This window comes from Netta rufina, assembly GCF_964035555.1.
Source record: "Netta rufina genome assembly, chromosome: 14".
In the NCBI taxonomy this organism is placed as follows: Eukaryota; Metazoa; Chordata; class Aves; order Anseriformes; family Anatidae; genus Netta; species Netta rufina.
The window spans coordinates 12,198,995-12,221,751 of NC_140137.1; the positions used below are offsets into that span (position 1 = coordinate 12,198,995).

The following is a 22,757-nucleotide window of genomic DNA, read 5'->3' on the forward strand; positions in this document are numbered from 1 at the left end:
GCCCCGTCTTTCCACAGTTTTAACTCAAAGAGTTCTCCCCGTGCTATCTCAGAGTCAAATTTCCCAGGCTGGTTTATCCTCTGTTTGTTTTGGTATCCTCTGGCAGGGCCTGCCTCTCCCTTATTTATATTCCTGCAGCTCCAGAGCTGCTCTCTGGATCGCGAGCTTCGGGGGCAGAATCAGGCCCAAACACTTCCAGGAGCTACCAGGAAAGCGCCTGGGCTGCGCAGTGTGCAGCTTTTGGAATTAAAAATGCATGAGCTCTCTCTTTCTGGCCTTTTTTTTTTTTTTTTTTTTTTTTTTTAAAATGAATAGGACCCAAAGTATGCCAAGCCTTGCTGTTGTTTCTTTTTTTTTTTTTTTTTCCTTTTTTTTTTTTTTTTCTCTTTCTTTTAATGCTATTAGGTTTATATTTTATTCTGAATTGAAAAGAAAATTGTGGTTGTCTTGACTACTAAAAAAACCCATCCTACACACAGCTTGAGAGATGTGCAGCGGCGAGGAGGGAATTTAGCTGTACTCAGCTTGTGTTGTTTTCCAACCACAAATCTTAAGCAGGTTCAGCGGTGACGCCGTCTCCCTACCCCGCGACTTAGCTTGCAACACCGGCTGCGCGCTCAGTTACTGCGATGCCTTTTTTGTTTTCTCCAAACTCCACTTGATGCATAGCTAAAAATGTGTTTTGTTTCTAGGCGATAGTGTATGAAGGCCAAGACAAGAACCCAGAAATGTGCCGAGTTCTGCTCACGCATGAAATAATGTGCAGGTAAGAGCTACCCTGCTTCCAGCTAATTAGTGATGAGAAGATGAATCTGTCTCTCAAAATCTAGGTTGAACCTGCAGCTATTTTAGGACTTAAATTTATCTTTCTTGCATTAAACAATCCCAAAATAACAGAGTTCGGTGTGTGTAATTAGCAGCAAGGTCTCAGTCGTCACAGCAGTTTTCAATTTATAAAGAGTTTTCCTTAACAGCACGCTACTGGTTTGCATTTAGACGCCGTAGCCCACGAAAAGTCTCCTCACCAAAATTAAGTCAGTTGTAGCCTTTGCCTGTCCCCCCACAATATTCCCAAAAATATGTCCTCAGTAAAATGACAAAGCAGTCATTTTTGTTTGCCTGTGGATGTGCAGGAGGACGGGAAGCCAGGAGGCTTTTGGGCTGTTGGCTGAGGCTGGGCTGCCCCTCCAGCTGCTCACCCACTGCCCATGCAGCCTGAGCCAAGCAGGCGATGCTCCCCCAGCCCAGCACTGGCTGTTTTTTGCTTTTCATCAAACTTCCCCAGGCATATCTGGCCCTGCCCTGTGCTCTGTTCCCCTGAACGTTCCCGCCTGGGGCTGGTTGCTTAAATTCAGGACAGTCAAATATCTTCTCCCCCGGGTGCGGTGCTTCTGCCGCAGGCAGCTACTTCCTTCTTCTTTCTGGCTGGTAGCGATAGGTGAAGCCTCTTCTGCTTCCTTCCCGCTGCAGGGAAGGCAGCATCTTCTCAAAGACCCCTCTGACACCTAGGAGAGCTTGACCTTGCAGTCTCATTAAAGTTAGTGGGTGTTTTTGCATGTCTGAAAAACTCATTTGTTACATGTTATTCGATGGCAGAAAATAATTCCCTGGTGGAAGACGAGGGGTTCTTGCATAAGCTCATTGTTACAATCAGTTGTTTTAAGACTGTAAAAATGCCATTGCATGCGTTGTAACTTTTACAAAACACATTTACTAAAAAGGAGTAACTTGAGGGTAAAAACTGGTACCCACTTCTAAGAGAATAAACTTGGATGAGAGTTTCCTGGTGGGGGAGAGTCTTAGACAAAATATTCAGATGGAAACTTCTCTGCTGGTTGATTTTTTTATTATTATTATTTTTTTAGTTATGTTTCTTCATTCTTGGGTATCTGCATGTTTGGTCCTTCCCAACAGCTCCTCTCTGATAAAACCCAGCTTGAGGGCAGCTCCCTGCAATGCTGGCAGAGAGGAGGGAGCTGCTCTCCTTGCTTTGCCAGCCTGAGTGAAACCCTACGCAACACCACAACTTGCAGGACTTGAGGAATTTTAGTTTCCATATCCTATTTTTCCAAGCTGCTTCGTTCAGCAGGTTTGGCTTTTTCTGGGAAACCAGAGAGCCCGTTGAGAGCCACCCGAGAGCAGACGGGGACCTCCAAGAGGTGCTGGAGCTGCTGCCACTGCTGGGAGTGGGGGCGTTGCTTTGCTGAGGACTCCCAGCCAGTTCTCCCTTTCCAAATGGAAACCCAGTCACGCTGACAACCCATAATTGCCCTAAAATTCATTGGCCCAATTAGCACCACTTTCGCACTAGATACCTAGCTAGGAACAATTCATGGAAATATTAAAGGAGGCCCCTGACCTGATAAGGCTGAAGTGCATGCTTTGCTTTTCTCCTGTAAGAAGCCCAGTGAAACAGTGGGTGAAATTAAGCACAAGTGCCTGCGGCGTCGGGGCCTGAATGTGCTCTTAGCCTTGGGTGATGTGCTCTGTTGGCTCTTAGACCGCAAGGTTTTAAGGTAGGAATTAATCTGCCTGCAACTCTGGCTGAGCACCCGAACTTAGAATCAGAGCCTTTGCAGCTTTACATTGTGGTCGTGCCTGGCGGAGAGGAGAGGAGCATCCATCCCTCCCTGCAGCAGCCCCACGGGCCTCCCTGCCAGCACCAGGATGCTCTCACAGAGCCCTAGTGCAGCAGGGAGACTTACCTATGTAATGCATTAATTTTATTACAAATACTTTAGAAACATCAAGAGTAATAAATAAATGGAAACTTTACATAGGAGGCTGAGTTTTAACCAGAAGAGCTACATCAAAGATTTACAGCCATGTCAATATAGTTTGACTTAGATAAAATTATTTCCGTTCTGGGAACGTGGAAAGATGTGCTACGTCATTTGGAGCCGTCTTTCCCTTTATTAAAGCACTTTATGCTTTTTTCGTTCTCGAAATTCGCTTAATCAGGAGCTTTATTCCTCTCCTTGGATTTGTTTACTGCCAGTCCTGGCTTTGTGTTTCATGAGCATAAGGTGGAAGGGTAGCAAAAAAAAATAAAAAAAAATCTGACCACGGTAGGCAAATGTGTGTCTGACGGGGTGGGGGAGATGTATTCAAATTTCTTACAGCTCATATTAGATATTCCCCATTTCCTCTTCTGCCTATACATTTGTAAGAGGGTGCTGTTTGTTTACCAGGCCGCTTGACCCTATTGCACAAATCTGTCATCTATTGTGCTGCTAACACTCTTTTAAATTGCAAATCTGATGCTCTTTAGGGGTCTAGAAGGGGAAAAAAAATCTCTCTCCACACCATTCTGTTTCTCTTGATTTCTTGCCTGTTGTAAGTGGAAGTTGGGATGTGCTGAATTTGCACCAGGGGTGCAAATGCAGCCTCAATTATAAGCATAAAATTAGAGTCTGTTCCCCATTAATCAGCCCAGCTAATTGCTATGCACTACCATTAGCCATATGGTGTGAAAGACAGCTTGCTCTCCCTAAGATGAAATTTCTTCATTTCAGACATGAAATAGTGAGGGCTCTGTATTTTAAAATAGCTTGTTTTAGATATTTAATTTCTAAACAACTTTCAGCAGTGCTTTCTATCAAGGCTAACTGCACAATAAAACTTTGCATTTATGTGACAAAGCTGGGTATTTATAGTATACTCCAACTATGGCACGGATAAGACAAAGAATTCAAATGTACAGGAGCGTCCTGGCTGCGGTAGGGAAGCGGGGCTGAGGTTTGCTTCAGGTGGCTGTTTATTTCAAAGGCTTTCATTGTATTTTGTCAAATATAAAATCTATGCTGTTGGCAAAAATGCTAATAGCTGGGGAGAATTCACAGCCTTGGTGGAATTTATTAGTATTGTAGGAGCATGGGGAGGGACATCTATAGTTAATATTGCCTCAACAATTTCCATTATGAAACCTTCAGTGGCTTACAGCTTTGCCAAACTTAAACTGTTCTGGCTGAAATGTCCTTTGCAGGGTGTCAGCCCGAGGCTGACTTTCTTTGGAAAGTTTCAGCTAAAATGGTTCAGTGATTTCTGAGAATGAGGTCGGAGTAAAATATGGTTTTTGTCTTTGCAAAATAAAATCTTAACAGCTGTTTTGTCGAGAACCTCCCGCACCTCCGCGCTCGGGAGCGAGGAGCCCATTTGGGGCAGGGGCCGCATGGCTGTGGGCTGCAGCCTGCCTCGCCGGGAGCTGCTGCAAGATGTCCCACGCGGACTCGCTAACGACTTGTTAGAGCCTGGCAGCTAAATGATCGGAAAGTCGCATTTGCGCTGGCCACGTGCCATCGCCCCGTAATTTCTCATTGTTCATTGTCCCCGCAGAAAGCCCGAGCGCGCAGATACACAAAGCAGGGCTCCTCTGGGCAGCGATGCTCCTGGCTGCTCTGCTGGCTTGGGGATGGGGAGGTTTTGGGGTGCAGGGTGCCAGGGTGAGGTGGAAAACTCCTGTGTGCCCATAGTGGGGACCAGGTGGCATGGAAAAGGGATGCTCCAGCGTGGGGAAGGGAAAGGGAGGAAGATGATGCGGAGCAAGGCAGCAGGAGGGCAGCAGGTCCCCAGAGCACTGGGTTACTATTGAGGACTATTTGTTTTAAAAACAAACCAAGCAGTTTTTGCAGTTTTTTATTGTGATCCAGAGTGACATGTTGCCTGAGCCATGGCTCCCTGTCCCACCCGGGGAGGGACATCCCTGAGGGACAGTCCAGGAGCTGGCAGTTGGAGCCTCTCACTGCACCTTCAGAGCCTGTGGGGAGCTGGAGGACTTCTTGGAGACATGGAGAAACTCCTGGGAGTTTTAAGATTCCTTTGGGGAAAGGATTGAAAAGGTGCTGAACATTTAGGAACTTTTTCAAAGTGTTCAGTAAACACTAAAATGCAAAGCTTTCAAAGCAAGTTGAATGCTTATACCATGAGAAGTGATCTAAAACTCAGGGTTTGTGCGATGCCTTGATTTTCTGCATGGAAAAACAAAGGTAGATGAAGCCTGTAATTCTGCTGGTGATGGGGAGGCTACTACTACTAATAAATCAATAAACCTTAGCTTGACTTTTTATTTTTAAAAGGTCTTTTGCTCAGGCCTATTGCAGAATCCTCTTGGGACACCCAAGCCAAGCGGAGAGGCCACCCCATGAGCAGCGCCGTGTCCTCCCTGCTCTCCAGGCCAGACTGTCCCCAGCGGCCACCTTGTGGCTCTGTCCCACTCAAGGCTAGAGGATCCCTGGCCCCGTCTCCTTTTGGGCCAGCACCCGAGAAGGTGCAGGGGGACGCGGGGGTCCGCCTGGCATGGCGGGGAGCCTGGGAACCTTCGCTCGCCTGCGTTAGTGTGGCAATTTCTGTCCCTGCAGTCTGCTGGGAGAATGTCAGGACTAGCCCTGATTCGCTTCAGTCACAAGAACTGCATTGTCTTAACTTGTGCCAACTCTGTTTCTAATTACATTTTAATCATTTAAAAATGATTAGCAGTTTTTATTGCCTTGTTTGTGGGTAAATTTTCTCACCCCACACATTCTAGCTGCACTCCAATGACAAGTCCTTTTATAGGCAAAAAAGCCCCCCGAACGTCCACATGACTATTTACCTACAGCATATTTTATTCCTTCCTAAATTTTAATGCTTTCTGGGTGCCGAGGCTCTTGCATTTTTTTGGTGGATCAATTGTGGTATTGTGCTGTAAAATTAAGCAGTTTTTTTTGGCAATCCTAAACAATGTAACTTCCACCGAAATGAAGATACCGCACATGTGTTAACTGTGAAAAGTTTCAGCCCTGAATAGTTGCCTTGAAGCTTTTTGCGGTGAAAAGAATTATGTATTTTCCTCTCTTTGAAAACAATTTTTTTTCTTCTTTTGGAAACCATGTTTAAACAGTCTGTTTTTGTAAAAGCTCTCCCCCCCCCCCCCCCCCCCCCCTTTTTTTTTGTTATCTTTAGTGTGGTTAGTTGCTTTATTGCTAATCTTGGTGGGTAACTGTATATTATTCACTCTATTGTTCAGCAACACAAGAGAACCTTTGTCATACTCCCAACAGGGCTATTTATACAGCATGGCACTTCTGCAGGCTTCTTCCTGTGCTGATGTTCCTCCACTTTTTTGGGAAAAAGAAAATAGTCCACCCGAGCAGGAGGGAAAGTAGCGGGTGGCTGCTGCGGGATGCACAAAGCCGGCTGCTGACACACGGCGATGTGCAGGCCCTGGGACACTGCTTGAAATGAGCACGGTGCTTCCCAAAGGCATGTGGCACACAGCTGGGGCTCACCAGGAGTTCTGCTGAGCAGCAAAGTGTACCCACGTCTGGCCAGGGAGAGCTGAGGGGGTGGCCCCATGCTCCACCACTTGGTGCCACCACGGGGTGCCGTCCCCATGCCCGGCATCTCTGTTCCTGTCCCCAAGCCCTCACCCTGCAAAAGCCAGGAGCTGGTGTCCAGTTCTCACAACAAAGGCTTGTCCCCAGCCATTTAACATCTCTGTGCAAATGCCGAGCCACCTTCGTTCAAAGTCCTAGCCTTAAGGCCAGTGATGGTGCCAGGCTTTGGCAGACAGAGCTGGTGCTTCACGTGCCGGCTTTGCACCCGACCTGCTGCAGGGACCAGCCACAGAACGGTGCTCTCCTGGCACAAACAGACACCAGCGTGCTCCAAAAACCAGGGAAATGGGCAAACTCCCACATAACAGCCTAGTAGTGCTTGCATTTTAGTTCCCCCCTTAGCAGCAATATTTCTTAAAGGGAGAATAATTGTGCTTTTGGATTTCGGGGGGAGGTTTCCCGGCAGCTGAGACTTCAGCTCTGTGTAAAAGTAGGAAAACTGTGCGGCCACATAATGTAAGTGGTAAGCAAAGGTAAAAGCTGTATTCAGGGAAGAAAAAGCCACCTTATTTTGAGTGCATATCTATATGGGACAACTGTTAAACCCCATGGATAAAAGACCACAAATAGACAGGTCTCCCTGTTTCGGATGATCCTTGAATTATTATTTGTGAAAGGGGCAAAACCCCTCTCTTTTTATATTTTCCATTGTTAACCAGCTGTGCAAGAAGTTAAACACAGTAATTAACCCATATGTGACCTGCTGCATTTGACTGATTTCCAGGCAGGGACGGAGCGGTAACTCTAGCCGGCAATTTGAACCCACCATGTTCGTAATGATGATTTTACAGTGTAATGGTCGCACTAAATCCTTTCACTTTTGCTCTGTAGCCGCTGTTGTGACAAGAAAAGCTGTGGCAACAGAAATGAGACTCCATCAGATCCAGTGATAATTGACAGGTAAGGACTGCTATTGTTTCCTTCGATTTGCTTTTTTTTTTTTTTTTTTTTCTTTTCCTCCTCATTATAATGAAACACCTGCCCTGTGTTGCTAATGGGTAAGAATTAGGAGTATATATGGAGGAAATTTTGTTTTTGATACCAAATTAGTTGTGCTTTGCAATTGCGATTGCCATGGAAGGGCCATATGGAGGCTAACGGAGCGACCTGCTCATTGGAGGGCTCCAGTGCTTGCAACTGATTCATGTGCATAAAGAAGAGATTTTTCTTTCTGACTTTCTGTGGCTCAATTCACATGCTGTGCCAGGGAAGCTTCAGGAATAAAATAATAATAGTTTGTGATTTATGAAATGTGGTTGGGTGCTTATAAATATTTAACTTTTATTTGAAAAATGTTTGAATCATTATCACTTTTAGCTACAGTAGTTCTGTTGGGTGCAATCCATCTACATTTTAAGGTTTTTATTTATGCATAAAAACAGTTAAAAAAAATAGATCTGCAAACTAAGGGGTTTTTCTCCTGTGATTTTCTTTGGTTGGAATACTATTTTGACTGTATTGTCAGTTGATTAATTCGTTTTTGCCTATCTTAATTATTGTGTTTTTAAACAGATCCATATTGCTAATCTGACATCACTGAGTAAATCACTGTAGCACAATACATCTATTTTAGTTGTTCTGAGCCATGTGCAGTTTCTGAGCTTGCAAATTATGCAAAATGGTACCAAATAGTCATTTTTACATTTTAATTGTCAAAAATCATTGTACGAAGCTGTGCGCAATAACCAGGTTATTATGCAGCATTACTCTATAAGAGTTAAATGGCCATGAAGTACTGAATCTGTCTGTCATCAGCTGGGGAAAGCAATACCACTACGCTAATCTGCGCGTACAGGGACCCTGAAGGGAAACTATCTATGCATACAGGAGCGGGAGTATGGAGTGGTGTGCTTCTCCTGGTGTTATTGTCTGAGTTAATGTTTGCTATATGAGGTTCAAAGCGCCTTCCATGCCAGCGTGCGTGGTTTTATGACAAAAGGTGAAGGGGTTCGGTGTGCGGAGTGCCAGGCAGGGAGGAGGGGGGTGGCAGAGCCTGGCCGGGCACTGCACTGCTGCAGGCTGCCAGATTGATAGCTCTGGGTTGAATTTGTTAAGAAAGTGCATACATTGGAAGCTTATCGCAGATGTTTTGATTAGCTATAATCAGTAATCCCGAGAATGTTTAAATCTCAGATGTATCTACCTATTTTAACTAGGCGTATTTTCATCTTCTGTGAGCATTAGGTAGCACCAGGGAAAGCAGGGGAAAAAAAACCCACTGTGAAATCTGTATAGAGATGTGTTTTATAAGCATGCTGCAGACTTGAACACTATAAACATGGTGTTAGAGTGGCATTTTGAGCGACATGAAAGCTACAAAATTCACATGAATTTTTCATTGTACTGGAAAGTGAGATGTTAAGATGCTAATGGCAGGTTTACGGAAATATTTTGTTTAACTATCTAGTATGCAAAACTGCTAGTTGCAAATCATTTAAAATTATGAAAGCCAGAGATGCTGTCTGTTACATGCTTCTTATAAACAGAGGGAAACTCTAACATGAAAAATCAGACTTAGCTTCCTAGCAGTGATCAATTCATCAGTATTTATATTAATCGATGCAAAAGATTCAAATTCTGAAGATTATATTTAAAACACAACTAAACATGATTTAAAGCTCATCTTACAAGCTTTACCTCACCACCTGCACTAAATCACATTTGGCTGGTGAATGGGTTAAGCTTTTAAGTTCTTCACTTGGTTTTAAATTGTGACTTTGATACAGAAGGTTGATATGACTGTGGTTTGAATAACATTTGATTTTGACCTGTTCCTGTGGGTTGCAGTGGTATAAGAAATTTGACTCAGCAGTACTGTAATTAGCCCTCCCCGTGTTTTTGAAACAGGATTGTGTTACCTGGATTGCATTAGTGTGGCTTCTATTGTTGCCGCTTCGCATCTGTCCCAGTAGGGTACTTAAAACCTTTTCTTGGCCAGGGCTAGTTCAAACAATTTAGGCCAAATAAGTATGTGCTTTATACAGTTAGTGGCTTTAGTGATGCTTCTTGTGACATTTATCCTATTCATTTTTTTCCTCCCTTTTGGTTTGGAAAGGATGAAGCGATCTATGTGGAGCCTTTTTACCTTAAAATGAGTCCGTTAAAATTGTTCTAACACTGAAACGCCTGCACAAGTCAGCACATGTGTTTAGTTGTACTCTATTGTCACTTCTGCATGTGCACAATTTTAAACTATTATGTCAATTGATATGCAAAACCATATTTAGCTATTTTTATTTGCATGTGAGCTTACAGAATTCATTTACCATTTGGGCTAAAGCACTCCCACATGCCTTACAGTCTGATAAAGCCTCGCCTATGGATTTAATCTAGCTCTTGCATCAAATCCTACGAATCCACAGAGTCTGACCTAACATAGAATTTACAATAAAATCTATCTATGGGATTTTTGACATATGTACTTACATGGAAATGCTATCCTCTTCTTACATGCTGGAATACTATTCTGGATTGATTAATTCTCTTTGATGAGGCTAGAGAAACTTGGGATAGAGGGAACTCAGTCTTTGTGGTGGTTTAGTTAACTTGGCGAAGAGGCTCTCTGGCAACTTCAAAGTTACATGTGTTGTGTTCTTTTTCAAACCCTAGATGTATATGAAAAGTAAATCGCATATTTTTATTTAATCAAAATGTGGGATTTAAAAAAAAAAATCTGTAGTTGCGTTTGAAACAGGATATGACTTTATCCTTTGTAAAATTGCTTTATAGTTTGCCCCATTATAGTATCAGCGGATATAGCAGTGAAAGGGACCTAAAGAAATTTATACTCATAGAGCGATCTAAATTTTCTCTGGAGAACAAAATAAATCTCTTATGCTTATAGAGAGCAGTCATTTCAAGGAAGTTTCTTGGAAACCTGTGTGTGTCTGAATCATCTCCTTAGCATAGCCTGTATATTTTATCACTAATCCAGTTACATGTGTTCAGATGAAGCTCTGATGAACAGGAACTCATTTTAAAAGGGGTATTATTGTCACAATACAAATGCACAATTCCTACAAGTACAGTAGCAGGGCTGTATTGTAATCATACTTAAAGAAAACACAGAGCACTTCCTGTTATTAAATTAAATTCTAGATTGATTTAACATTCAAATTGTAACTCATATTTGAATTTAAAAGGTTTGCAATAAAATTCCTGTGAAGAAATTGAATAAATTGTAGTTTTATTACCACTCTGGATATCCTGGTGTCCTAACCTTTTTCCTTATAGTTATCTTAGTTCAATAAATAAAACCTCATTAGACTATTCCCATTTCAACGAGTTTATTAAATTTTACAGGAGTAATTAGCATAAGCTGTGCTAATTTTTCTGGAAGACTAATGAGAGAGCTTCCTAATTAGGTTTGCTTTGTAAGAATCAGAAAAGATGATAATGACAAAAGTCACATAGGGGAGAAAGTGGGGCTTTAGATTATTCCTTGGTTCAGGAAAGAGGCTCCTCTCTCGCCGTTCTGCTCCAAACTCTTAAACCCAATTTACCACTGTGGGGACCAGTATTTAGTGGTGTTACCCATGCCTGTGGGGGATTCCTTACCTTTTATGGCTGGATCCAGTAAAACAGGAGCCCTATTGACAGATAAAATAGAAATGAGCACCGCAATCCCAAATATAGTGGCGGAAAAGGCTCTGCACTGAGGATCATGCTTTGCTCCCCAACCCTGCACGCCAGGGTGCGATGCTGCAGGGACAAGGGGCTGTGAACAGCCTGTGTGGCAACTGCTGCTCCATCCCAAATCTTGCTTCTTCCCACTGTACGTCAGTAGGCTGATGCTGTGACCTGAAATCGACTTTGCTGAGGTTTACTGATACGGATGAGACCTACTTCAGGAATTTCTCTCTTGGACAGACTCCCTCGGGCTGGGGTGCAGGATGCTGAGCTTTGTGCGGGAGCTGCCCGGGGACTCTGTGCCCATTACGGGAAGGGCAAGGGGCTCTCCTGGCCCTGGTCTAGCCAAGGCATTGAAGCTCTTCATATGCCAATTCAAGTGCTGCTTCTGAGGAATAAGGCTCCCTCTGGCTTTGCAGAAGTGGCTGATGCATTTCCAATGTGATCAGAGCTCTTGTCAGTGGAGCAGGGGTGGGAACTTACAGACTGCAGGCTGTGATATTCTTTCTGCTTTATTATCAGATGACACGGAGGGGTTTTAATGCACGGCCTGCTGCTGCACGTGTCGGAAAGGCCTGTGCACTTTCGACACCTGCTGTACAGGATGCTTGGCTGGGCCGCCTGTGATCCCTCCCCAGCACATCCACCCGCTGCGGCTACAGAGGGAGCTGGCTTTCCTACAGATGTTTCTGAGATCTTTCAGGCCTTAACCTGACAAATTTTATGTTTGTGGGTAGGATTTCATTGTGCAATGGCATGAAAAGAGGCGTGAATGACTTTCAATGTCTCCGTTTTACTGCTTTACAAGTCATCGCGCAGTGGATTGTATTTTACGGGCCCGATCATCTTTTCATCCTAAATAGCAGGCAGGTGGAAAAGTGACATGCAGGGCTGCATCGCCCTCTCTGCATCCTCCCCCTGAAGGCACTTGTTGGGCGGATGTGGCAATCACTGCCTCCTGCAGCAGCTTTCTGTGCTGAACCCAGCTGTGGTGGGGTGGGGGCAGGTGCTGGTGTCCCGCTCCCCTCCTGGGGACGGGGCTATAGGAGGCTGGGGGCTGCATCCCACCTCAGTCCCTGGGCACTGCATGAGGCTTTGTCTCAGAGCTGTGCTGGTGAAACCCTCTGGGCCCCTACAGAGGATGGGCAGAATTTGGCCTGCAGCATTTCGCGTGAGCTCCCGGAGCCTGTGAACCCGTACATTGCTGAGAGGGGAGGGACGCCAGCAAACATCCTCAAGGACTTGGTTATGATTGACGCATCTGAAAAGCATTACCCTAAACATTTCCCACATGACTCAGGCAGCCAAAGGCACTTTGAGACTTCGTGAGATACATGGGAGACTCTGATCAGTAGATGCTTCTCTCACGGTGAATCAGGCCAAAATACTCACACCTCTTCCAAAGCTCCTAATAGTGTCTGTCCTCTTCATGGTGAAGAAATCACCAGAGCTGGGGATAACTTTGCAAGGGCCCTTGCAAAAATCCCTCTCGGTTTCAGTCTCTGTGGGTTGGCATGTATCTCTGTTGCTTCAAAATTCATTTATTTTGCTCTTGGGGTTGAGTGAACTTGGTCAGGGTCAAAGCAGCTCCCACTTATTGTTTGCTTCATTTCTCCTCCCCCACCCCCGAGTATAGGAATTTTTATATAATTTCAAAACTATTATGCAAAACCTTAATTTGGTCTCAGCTTCACTTCAGGAGGTTTGTGAATTTCTCAGAAAACCTGTTCTGAGTTTTCAGTTTGTTATAAAACCCCAAACCAGGCAAGTTTTATGTGGTTTTGGGTTTCACTGCAAACATTTCACACTACTCTAATAGTTGCTTGCTTCTCTCAGTGATGCCTTTTGAATCTGCAGCTAGCATTTTGGGCTTTATTTCACCATGATCTTATGCCTGATTATTACTATTTAATATGGTGGTGCTGTGACAGGGGCTCCTGTCACACAGGAGGCTCATTGTGCTGGGCACTGTGTGCTCCCCAGGCAGGTCGATGAGCCCATACCTGAAGTGGCTCTCCTGACACAGTTTACAAATTTTTCTGTGGAGAACAAAAAACTTAGTCTTGCATTGAATTTCTGTGGATTAGGGAAGCTGAAGACCGGTTTACTCAGTTGCTTTTGGCAGTGGGCTGTCATCTTTAGTGCCTATCAACAGCTCCTGGGGACAGGGCCAGCTGTGCTTCCCATGCTCTGTCAGTCCAGAGGGGTTATTTGTGTGTGTGTGGGATGTGCTGGACCTGCTGCCTTTGAAGGTGATTGTGAAGACCTCATGAATTTGGGCATGGGCTGGGACATGTTTCCCTTTACTCACAAAGGGTGCTATTTGTGTACTGTGCCTTAATATCAATTCCACCTGTGTCCCAAATCAGGGAGGATGTGCTTGGCGCACAGGCCACCCTGCACAGCTCAGGGTCAGGTTTTCTATTTTCAAGAATGGGGACTTCTTTGGGGAAAAAATACTGGCTTTTTCCTCCTATGGACGTACACACCGTTTCTAGTGTGGGTAAATTTCCTGTCTCATCTTAACACCTGATTTATTTCTGCATTTGCTGCTGCAACGGTAATGCACACATAACTAGCCAAATAAGAGCAATAGGAAAAGGTATTTGCAAAGATCATCCTCAGTTTTAATGCAGATTAGCTAAAATTGTTCTGAATGTGAAACAAGTGTCTTATATCTACTGCAGCATTTACTGGGTGAGAACCTAACCCGCTCTGCTCTGCTGGAGCTCAGGCGTATGAGTGGTTTTCTTCCTGTGAGCAGTCATAAATGTTTGCATGTTCTAGCCACTGAAATGTATTCTTATAAGTAATTGGACACATCTACCAAAATATCTATGCTAAATTCAAGTTTGCTTTTGCCTGCTGAACGTAAATATTTTTAATATAACAACTAATAAAGTTAAAAGAGAGGAAGAAACAATTGTAGGTTTCTGTGTAAATCACGACTGAGATAATTTTCTAGAAATGGATTTTACATCGTCCCTGTAGCAGTAATGGTAAACACTGGTATGAATTTTCTCTGTAGCATCAAGGTGTTTTTTTTTTTTTTTTTTGTAACAGTTCTGGAAAAGTACAGAAATCCATACAAAGTTCCCAGTGTTTCCCATTAGCAACTTTACATAGGTAGCTTGTGATCAGAATATATTACTGTATCAAATGAGTGTTTACTTTTTTTTTTTTTCCTAAAGACAGTATTTTAGAGGTTTTTAAAGCACAACGAATAATTTTCTACCCACTTTTTAAAAATAGTGTTTGGAAATAGGAAATGTGAAAACATATTTTTTGGTGCAGTTAATATGCGAATTATATGAAATTAGTTATTAAAAGGCTTTATTTCAAGTCACTGAAATTACATACTGGACAGTCGTAAGGTGACCCAGATATAGAGCCTTTCACTGCAGCCACTGAAGCGCTATGAACAGTGCTGTTTTGTCTTTGGTTTCTTGCTGCCTCTAAAGGTGTAGGCAGATGAAGATAACTTTAAAAAGAGCGATTTCTCCAATTACAAGCTTTTGTCCAAGAGAAAAGAGAGATTTTTTATTATTTTTTTTTTTTTTTAGTCTAGCAGCATTCACTATAACAAAATTAAATTCCTTTAATCTGACAAGAAGCCGAGTTTGGCACTGAGCTGGGATTTTTGGACAGAGAGCCAGCAGGAGCTGCTCCGTGCCCCCTGCTGTGATGGGATGGGGTGGTCTGGGACCTGGTGTCCCTGCGTGGTGAGGAGCGGTGTCCCCAGCCCCTGCCTGGTGGTCGGGGCAGGGGGGCAGCTGAGCCACAGCCCCCAGCAGGCACCTGGCTGGGTCCAGCTGGCTTTGTACCGATGCGGTGATGTCCAAAGTGGCATTCCTCAACTACGGCATCTTGCTAACCGTCTGAGGCACAATAGTTCTGTAATGTAATATAAAAAGTAATGGTGTTAGCTAACACATCCTTAATAAGATATTGTCCGCTGCTCTGCCATATGCTCCCGAGCAGGCTTTCCCTCTGTGGGGCTTTTGAGTTCTCTCAATAAGATTATTTCAAATACTCTAATCCTGAATCATTGACATGAATACAAAAGCCTAGTGACATCTAATAGATGCCTCTTAGCTTTGCTTTTCCTCTTGTTCCTTTCCTTTTTCTTCTCTTTTTACCTGACAAAAAGCTTACAGACACTTGGGCTCTGTCTCTCAGTACCAGCATGTGGGTCCCCTCGTGAAATATAAAGGAGGAAAAAGGGCTGACATAGGGCTGATAAGCCACAGAGCAAAGGACCATAGATTAAAAGTAAATGCCAGTAAATCCTACCCTGTACACTCAGTTGTTCTTTTATTGTTTTCTTTAACTCTTCCAGTGCCTATACCAGGCCAGAAAGAGATGAAAAATGGGGTTAAAAAAGGTGATGCTGCAATGCCTTAGTGCCGTCGGGTCCAAAAGCCAGCTGCACACTTGTTTTTTTTTGGCTCTCCTCTTCCCTTGACTCTCTCATCAGAGTTGCAAACTGGTTCAGCTAATCACATCATTCAATGGTTAGGTCATTTTTCGAAGATTAATTTTTTTTTCATCTTTTCAAAAAAAAAAGGGAAAAAAGAGAGAGACCCCAAGTGACGTGATTGTGACCCTGGAAAGCCTAAATATTATCTAAAGTAAATGTTAGGAAGAATTAATATCCCACTGTGAGTGTCCAGCAGTAAAAAAGGATTTGCTTCTTGTTAGTGCTGTCTCAATGACTGCTGGAGAGAGAAAAGCTGTTCATTTACTGATTCCAGAACTTGGCTTTGGAAAAACTACTTGGTACAGGACACAGCCAGGGGCTATAGTGGGTTAAAAGGAAACTGCATTCAAAATGTAATCATTTTCCTTAATTTTCTCCATGATTTTGCCGGGAGCCTCTCAGGCTTTCCTGACCAGGATAACTATCCACTTCCACCCAGTTGAGTCAGGTCTTCTCTGTAATCTCCCTGAATATAATCTTTCAGTTGGATTTTTTGGCATCTGCATCACTACATAACCATTGGCTGCCTTCCCAGATGTTAAGTCACTTTGATAAGTGGATGTTAAAAACCACTTTACCTAGCTCAGATTTTGTAGAAAGATGACACAAGAAGAGGAGAAATGTATTCTGTATTCATTATAAAGTTCTTTGCTCTAAAAGAAGAAGAAAATTAGCCACACTCAGAGCTATTAAGACCTGATGTTAGCGTCTCCCCCAGCCTGCTCTGTGCGCCTCTGCATCGCTCGCACGTTCCTGCCTGAGCCAGGATTTGGCCACAGACGTGTGCCTGCCCTGTGGCATGTTTTGGCTGGGGGAGAGAGGAAGGATCTGGACATGTTTTGTGCCCCACTGCCAGTGTCAGGATTTGGTGCTTTTTTGAGAAAAACAAGGGAGTCCCATGCATTACAACGGAGTTCCCTGTGTAACCTGGGACTTTTCTGGCCTCTGGGGCAGAATTTATTTCTAAAGATGGGGTTTCTGACAGAAACTTTTTTTTTTTTTTTTTTTTTTTTTTACTTTTTTTCTCTTGTCTCTTGGTCTTGGGTTTCCGTTGGCACCATGGGCTGGTGCCACTGGTGGGTCTGGAGGCCCTGCTGGGCTGGCCTGGCTTCCACTGATGCTGCAGGAGGGGCTGCACAGCAGTATTGAGAGGCGGCCTTGCCCTAAGGACCTCGGCAGGAAAGGCAAGACCTCGGCTGCACGTGCCTTTTATCTATCTTCTAATCTATCTATCTATACACTTATTTATTTTAAAGCATAGTGAGCTCAACACTAGTTCTGGCATTCTGAAAAATGGAATAAACTGTACCACGGCGTAGGAGGAAAACTCCTCACAAAACTCCATTATGCGTACGCAAATTGTCGTCTTGTATCCTGTGTGGCAGGAGAGAGGAACTTCTCTTTTTCTTTCCAAAGGATTGCCCTGCTGTGACAATGGTAACTTAATTTGTCAGAAATTACAAGAACATTAATACATCATGCCCTAATGCGTCATTAGTGCATTAATACTTTCCGAGTCATCGGAGTTTTTCTAATAAATGCCTTCAAAGTCGGCTGGGCATTCATAAATTTGAGTTTTCAGTATGATAATTGTAATTGAGACACCTATTTTCCGTGATTAATTCTTGGAGTCGGTATATAACAGTCAGTGTTGTTGACATTCGCAGCCACCCGCACTTGAAAGAATAACACGGCGTTAGTTAATATTTGCGTTATTGTAAAGTGGCATGATTTAAAAAAAAATAAAAATACAGGAGACTGTTCTCAGGGAAACAAAAGAGAATTTTGGGAATGCTTTTTGCCATGGAAACACAGTTATCGCTCATTAATCTGTCACGTATGGAACAAGTTCCAGACTACAACACACTTCAGTGCGGCGGCGGTCCCGGGGGCTTCGCCTCCTCGCCTGCGCTCCCTTTAACCTGCCGGCAATACTGCAGGGGTTAAGGGCTGCAGCCCGCTCCCACAGACCCCATTGTGTGCATGGTTGGCTCCCAAAAAGTGGGGTTCCCCCCAGCTCGGGGCCACCTGAGGGCTGGACCCCACCACCTACCTGCAGGTCCCCAGGCACCCATGGGGTTGGGGGAGCTGACCCCGTGGTGCTGCTCTCCGGCTTTCGGGCACGCGGGTGTCTCCAGGAGGAAGGAAGTTTTTTTTTCCCCTTGGTTTCCAAGATAAGGTGTCATTCATGAGAGCGGCGTGCTGAACTAATCAGGTTAATTGAGAGGCCCTGAATAGCTCTCATTGAGCGGATCCCTCCTTCCTGTTCAAGGCAGATAGTGCAGACGGAGAGATTACAAGTGCTTTAAACTCTTTCTTGCCATCTCTGAATTTCACACCCATTTTGGGATGACGAGGGTCAGAGCATATGCGTGACACAGGGGCTGTACAATTTAGCTTTGCTGGGAGCGAGGTGTTTTATTTTTTTATTTTATTTTTTGTCATCATAATTATGATTATTTCTTAGCACTGCCAGATCCTCAGATCTGAGCATTTCTCCTGATGCCAGCAATGCCCTACTGATTTACACCAGCTAGGGTGGTGTAAATTGCTCCACCGTTTTTGGAACGATGGAGAGGACTAACCCAGTCGCATGGCTGGCTCTAGATTGACCTGCTCCCAAGTGTTGCTAATATTAAAATTATTTCAGACCTAACTCATGGCAGGGCTGCAGGAAACATTAATTTTAAAAAGATGTTTTCAGTGTTTGAAGCAGATAGCAGTTGGTTTTATTGCTTTTATGGTATCATTTCCCTTTAAACCCTTCTAATCGAAGTGGCTGTACATAATTTTATTCAAGTTTACCAGAATGCGAAAGCATTTCCCTCTGGATGCTCTTGCCAAATTAGGAACATCCAGGCTCCAAACCTCGCTCTAATCTTCCTACTCACCGCAGTCTATTACATTTTCTTTGCAAATATTGTAACCATTAGAGTGCAGGAGAGAGAATTTTCAGGAAAACAAATTCCCCCAAAGTGGAGCCCCCCAGCCCCATTCCCCAAACCAAACTGGTTGCTTGGCTCAATTTAAGCATCAGTGCCTCTGTTGCCCCCTCCCCCCGGCTGCTTTTCCTTGGAAGTTTCAGGAATGACTTTAATTATCTCCACAATCAAATTCTCACTGCTGTCCCTGTGAAAGCGTGTAGTCATGGATTGCTGGGATTATTTTCTTTAGCACTTGGGGATAGAGAAACTGGTTGTTTCAAAATGAAAACCAGCTGGGTTCTCATCACTGGTGTTTGGAGGGAACCATGCTGCACACCAGCCCGGCGCTGAGCGCAGCCCTGAACCCAGCCCCCAGATAAGTGCCGTTGAGTTTGCCACATGTTATTATGCAATATTGGGGCTGATTTTGTTTAGTGCATCAATACGCATCTTCGGGGTGGCTGCAGGCAGAGCTCGCGCTAGTGCCTCACAAAACTCGGTGCAAAAACTTGCCCTGCCAGGGACATTGCTGGGCTCCACCTGCCTAAAATGTAGAAAATAAAATTAGCCTCCCGGTAAGAGATATTAGGCATGTGTTCTGCAGATGACAGGTAAGCAGGTAAACTCCTAAAGAGATTGATACAACAAAAGAGGCAGCAGAGAGAACTTCTCTTATCTAACATCTTTTGTTGCCATAGAAGACAAGCTGCAGGGGTGATGCTCTTCCTTTCTTTCCAGCTTGGAGAAATTACTTATTTGTCATACCTTATTAATCTGTTTTAGTGCCAAATTCAATTTGAAATTAGGACCATACATCTAGTCAGAAATTATATGACCTGTGATTTTGGCTGAGTATTTTGTCACAGGGAAAGGTGCAGAAATCTTCATTTGGTTATGAGGATGTAAAATTGGAGATACTTCACTGGATTTAAGGTAGCTGCTCTGGATTTCCATGTTTTTAAGAGACAGAAGCATTCATTCTTTGGAATACAAGAATTTGTATTTATAGTTTACTTACATATTAAAAAGCTGTATAATACAGATATATCTATAAAGTTTCAACATTTAAGGGTTCTCTCACACTGGCACACGTGCAAACAGCCTGTGCTTTGCAGCAAACTGTTGTTGGGATGGTTTACATTTCAAATAGTCTCATAGTGTGACTTTTGAATTTTTGAAATGAAATAGTGACTCAATCGGTAGCTCATGTTGAAAGTCCAGAAAAGAAGTCTTCCAGTTCCTTTATTATAAAGAAAAAAAAGTTTATAGGAAAGGAAATGATTGATTGCTCAGCTTTGAACTGATACTTTTATATGATTTGATTTCTGTAATGCCTGAAATATAATGACTTTGACTCTATTAATATCCCCTTTAGCACAACCAAATTATTTTTTTGAAAGATGAAACCATTTAGCTCTGAACATGCTTAGATCATACCATGACCTAAATATGCTCATGTATCACACATACATTGTTTTAGGGTTTTAGGCTGAAACAAACATTCTGCAGCCACCGTGAATCTAACATTTTATAGGTTTTCAGTTCTGCACTTTCTCCTGCTGATACATTTATTCAGTGTTTCAATTTATTGTCTTATATATATGTGTACACATACTCAGTGTGGTTTTGTATTTTTTTTTTTTTAATCTGGATTTTCTATATATTTTTTTCCTTTCAACAAATAACTGCTGCATTTCCAGTCACTCAAATTTGGACAGAATTTTACTTCCTGTTTCAAAGGTCAAGGAAAGCTGACCTCAACAGCAGTGTTGAGGCTGCTGAATTATTCATATCATTGACTTTGTGTCAGCTTCCACATTTGTGCAGAGGGATGTTTTATTCATTTATCTCATTTAGGGACCTGCTCTGCACCTGTTTCTACCATTAAGTACCCTGTAATTTGCATTTGATGCTAATTTAGTTTCATATCAGCCTGGTCCCCCCTTGTTAATTTAATTTTCTAAGACCCTTTTCATTACAGTAGAAATGTTTCCCTCTTTAAAGCAAACATCTATACAAGTAATTGTGTAAACTGCCTTTTAAATAATATCTTTTAGAAGATTCCATCGTTTAATTCCTTAATTCCTATAATTAGCCATGGTTTGATTAATGTTTCAAAGGGTTAAATTAAAATGCAGAATTACTCAAATGCATACTTGAATAATTTTCTCTCTGCTGATAACAGTTTCTGCACTGCTGCCTTTATTCTACTCATGATTCTGAATATTACGTGTACTAACAAGCGCTAATTTTCCTTATGTAGTGATTTTATTCTGCTAACCAGTAGCTGTTTTTTAAAATATAATTGTTGGAAACTCCGTATTGCCAGTGAGGCACTTAATTTTTCTTCTGAGGGGCTGTAAACAGCTCAGGAGAGATGCTGCAACAGAGGAGCTGAGCTGGGTTGCTTTCCAGATTGCAGGAAACTTAAAGGGATCCTTTATTTTGCCAACAAGCATCGCCGCTGTGCTCTCACAGACAGTGCAACCAGCTCTGGCTGCTACAGACAATAATTTGGGAATGTTTACAACCGTTGCGGATTTGTTTGTGTAGGTGAAAACATACATATGCTGTGATCCTGCAGGGCGAAGCCTCACACAACTGCCACCTCCAAGCCCATTTAAGCATTTCCAGTGCAGGAAGATGGCACTGGGGTAAATAAATGTCCGCAGGGCCTACAGTGGGGGACTCAAGTTCCTTCGCTGCCCACGGGTTCATTTAAAACAACCCTGGGGAAAAGCAGCTGTGCTCCAGCATAGAGGCATTTTGGCATTAGCTGTTCTGCCCACCAGAAGGTGACAATCCTGCTCCTCCAAGTCCCTCTGACATCATTGTGAGGCTGGGGAGAGGTGCCTGCAGGTTTGGGCTGAAAAGAGGCTATTCTGTGCCTAGGCTTTTGGGTTGAGCCTGGGGGCTCCCACTGCAAGCAGTGGGTGACTTGGGGCCGGGTCAGAGGCTGGGGTTGGTTGTGATATCCCTAAAGACTGGCTGGTGTTGCTTAATGATGAGCCTGAGACTCTGGCTCTGGTGCTGCTATAGTATGAGGATTGGAAATCCAAAATAGGATTTGAAACTAAACCTCTGTTTTTGCCTTGCCCTTGGGATGTTTTGCCTTTACCCTGGTCACAAAGACGCCTTGTGGGCTCTGTGCTGGTGGAGACCCCCAGTGCTGGTGCCAGAGGGTCCAGAGTGGGCTGGTTTGGGAGATGCACCCCAAAGTGCTGCTGGCGTGGGGACACCAGGGGTGGCTGACCCAACGGGCATGAAGCTGAGTACCCCCAAACCCTCACCTCTCCGAGCAGCCCCCAAATTCAGGCATTTATAATCGCTCCCCCTTTATTTTATCATATACTCACAATAACAACCTTAGCGTGGGGTATTTCCTGAGTATTAATGACCAGCTGGGGTTAATGGCCCTTGCTTGTGCCTTCAGCCATCAGCTCCTCCCGACTGGTCATTAATTCCCAGGAAAAGCCCTCTGTGGAGGTCATTATTGCTTAATTATCTCCATACACTTTAATGCCAGTTTTGACAATGTACAGTCTCATACTTTGAGTTATAGGTACTTTATAATTCATTAAATAGCTTATCATTAAAACTGCAGATGATCTTGATTATTATTTATTAATGTTTTCCCTTTGATTTTTTTTTTTTTTTTTAAATCTGATGCTCCCATGCTGTAGTAAGGAGGGGACAAATGTAGATGGGGTATGGTGCTGATGCCAAAAACTGTTGTGCTGTGGCTGGCCTTGTCTGGAGGGATCTCCCTAGCTCTGAGACACCCCCTGCCAGCAGCACCAAGGGCTGGGCACCCACACCTGGGCTCTGAGCAGCTGTGCACGTGGTGAAAGGCTCAGGGCTCAGCTCATTTAGCTCGTAAGGGCCAGCAGAAAGAGTTGAGAGAGCAGCGATGTGAGGGCTGGAGCTCCCTGTGCCCGCCCTGCGTTATAGAAACACTGGCAGGATCCACCACGCACTTTTTGGCAGTTCTGGCCTCACCTTTCTCCTCACCCTGGACTTGACATAGACCTAGGGGCAGCCTTGGGAGCCCTTCACAGCTGGGTGAGTTGTTCATGCACTGAGGTCTTTTGGGGTTCATGGTTTGGCCCTTTTTTTACCAACAGCATCAGTTCTTTAGTGTGTTTTTATGCACTTAGGCGGCATAGAAACTAAACGCGACAGGCTTATTCCAGGCAGAGGGACTTTAAAGTCTACTTTTTAATAAGAAAGTGCCCTCCTTCCTCCTGGGAGAACCTTATCTTTGTCACTCAGGCGTCTCTCTGAGGGGCATGGCAGCTCCTCGCTGCAGCTGCTCCAGGCCTCGCACCTGCACGAGCAGCACCCCGGGGT

The 22,757-nt window shown here is 43.8% G+C and overlaps 1 protein-coding gene across 2 annotated transcripts in view; it reads left to right on the plus strand.

Moving 5' to 3' along the window:
* The window catches only part of EBF1 (EBF transcription factor 1), a gene marked incomplete at its 5' end in the record, with an annotated part of 270,516 nt that overhangs the window by 10,931 nt on the left and 236,828 nt on the right, over positions 1–22,757 (plus strand). For both annotated transcript variants that reach the window (XM_084295004.1, XM_084295005.1), the window contains 2 exons: positions 693–766; positions 7,206–7,274. In XM_084295004.1, the coding sequence (XP_084151130.1) occupies positions 693–766; positions 7,206–7,274 (143 nt within the window). The remainder of the gene's footprint in view (positions 1–692; positions 767–7,205; positions 7,275–22,757) is intronic.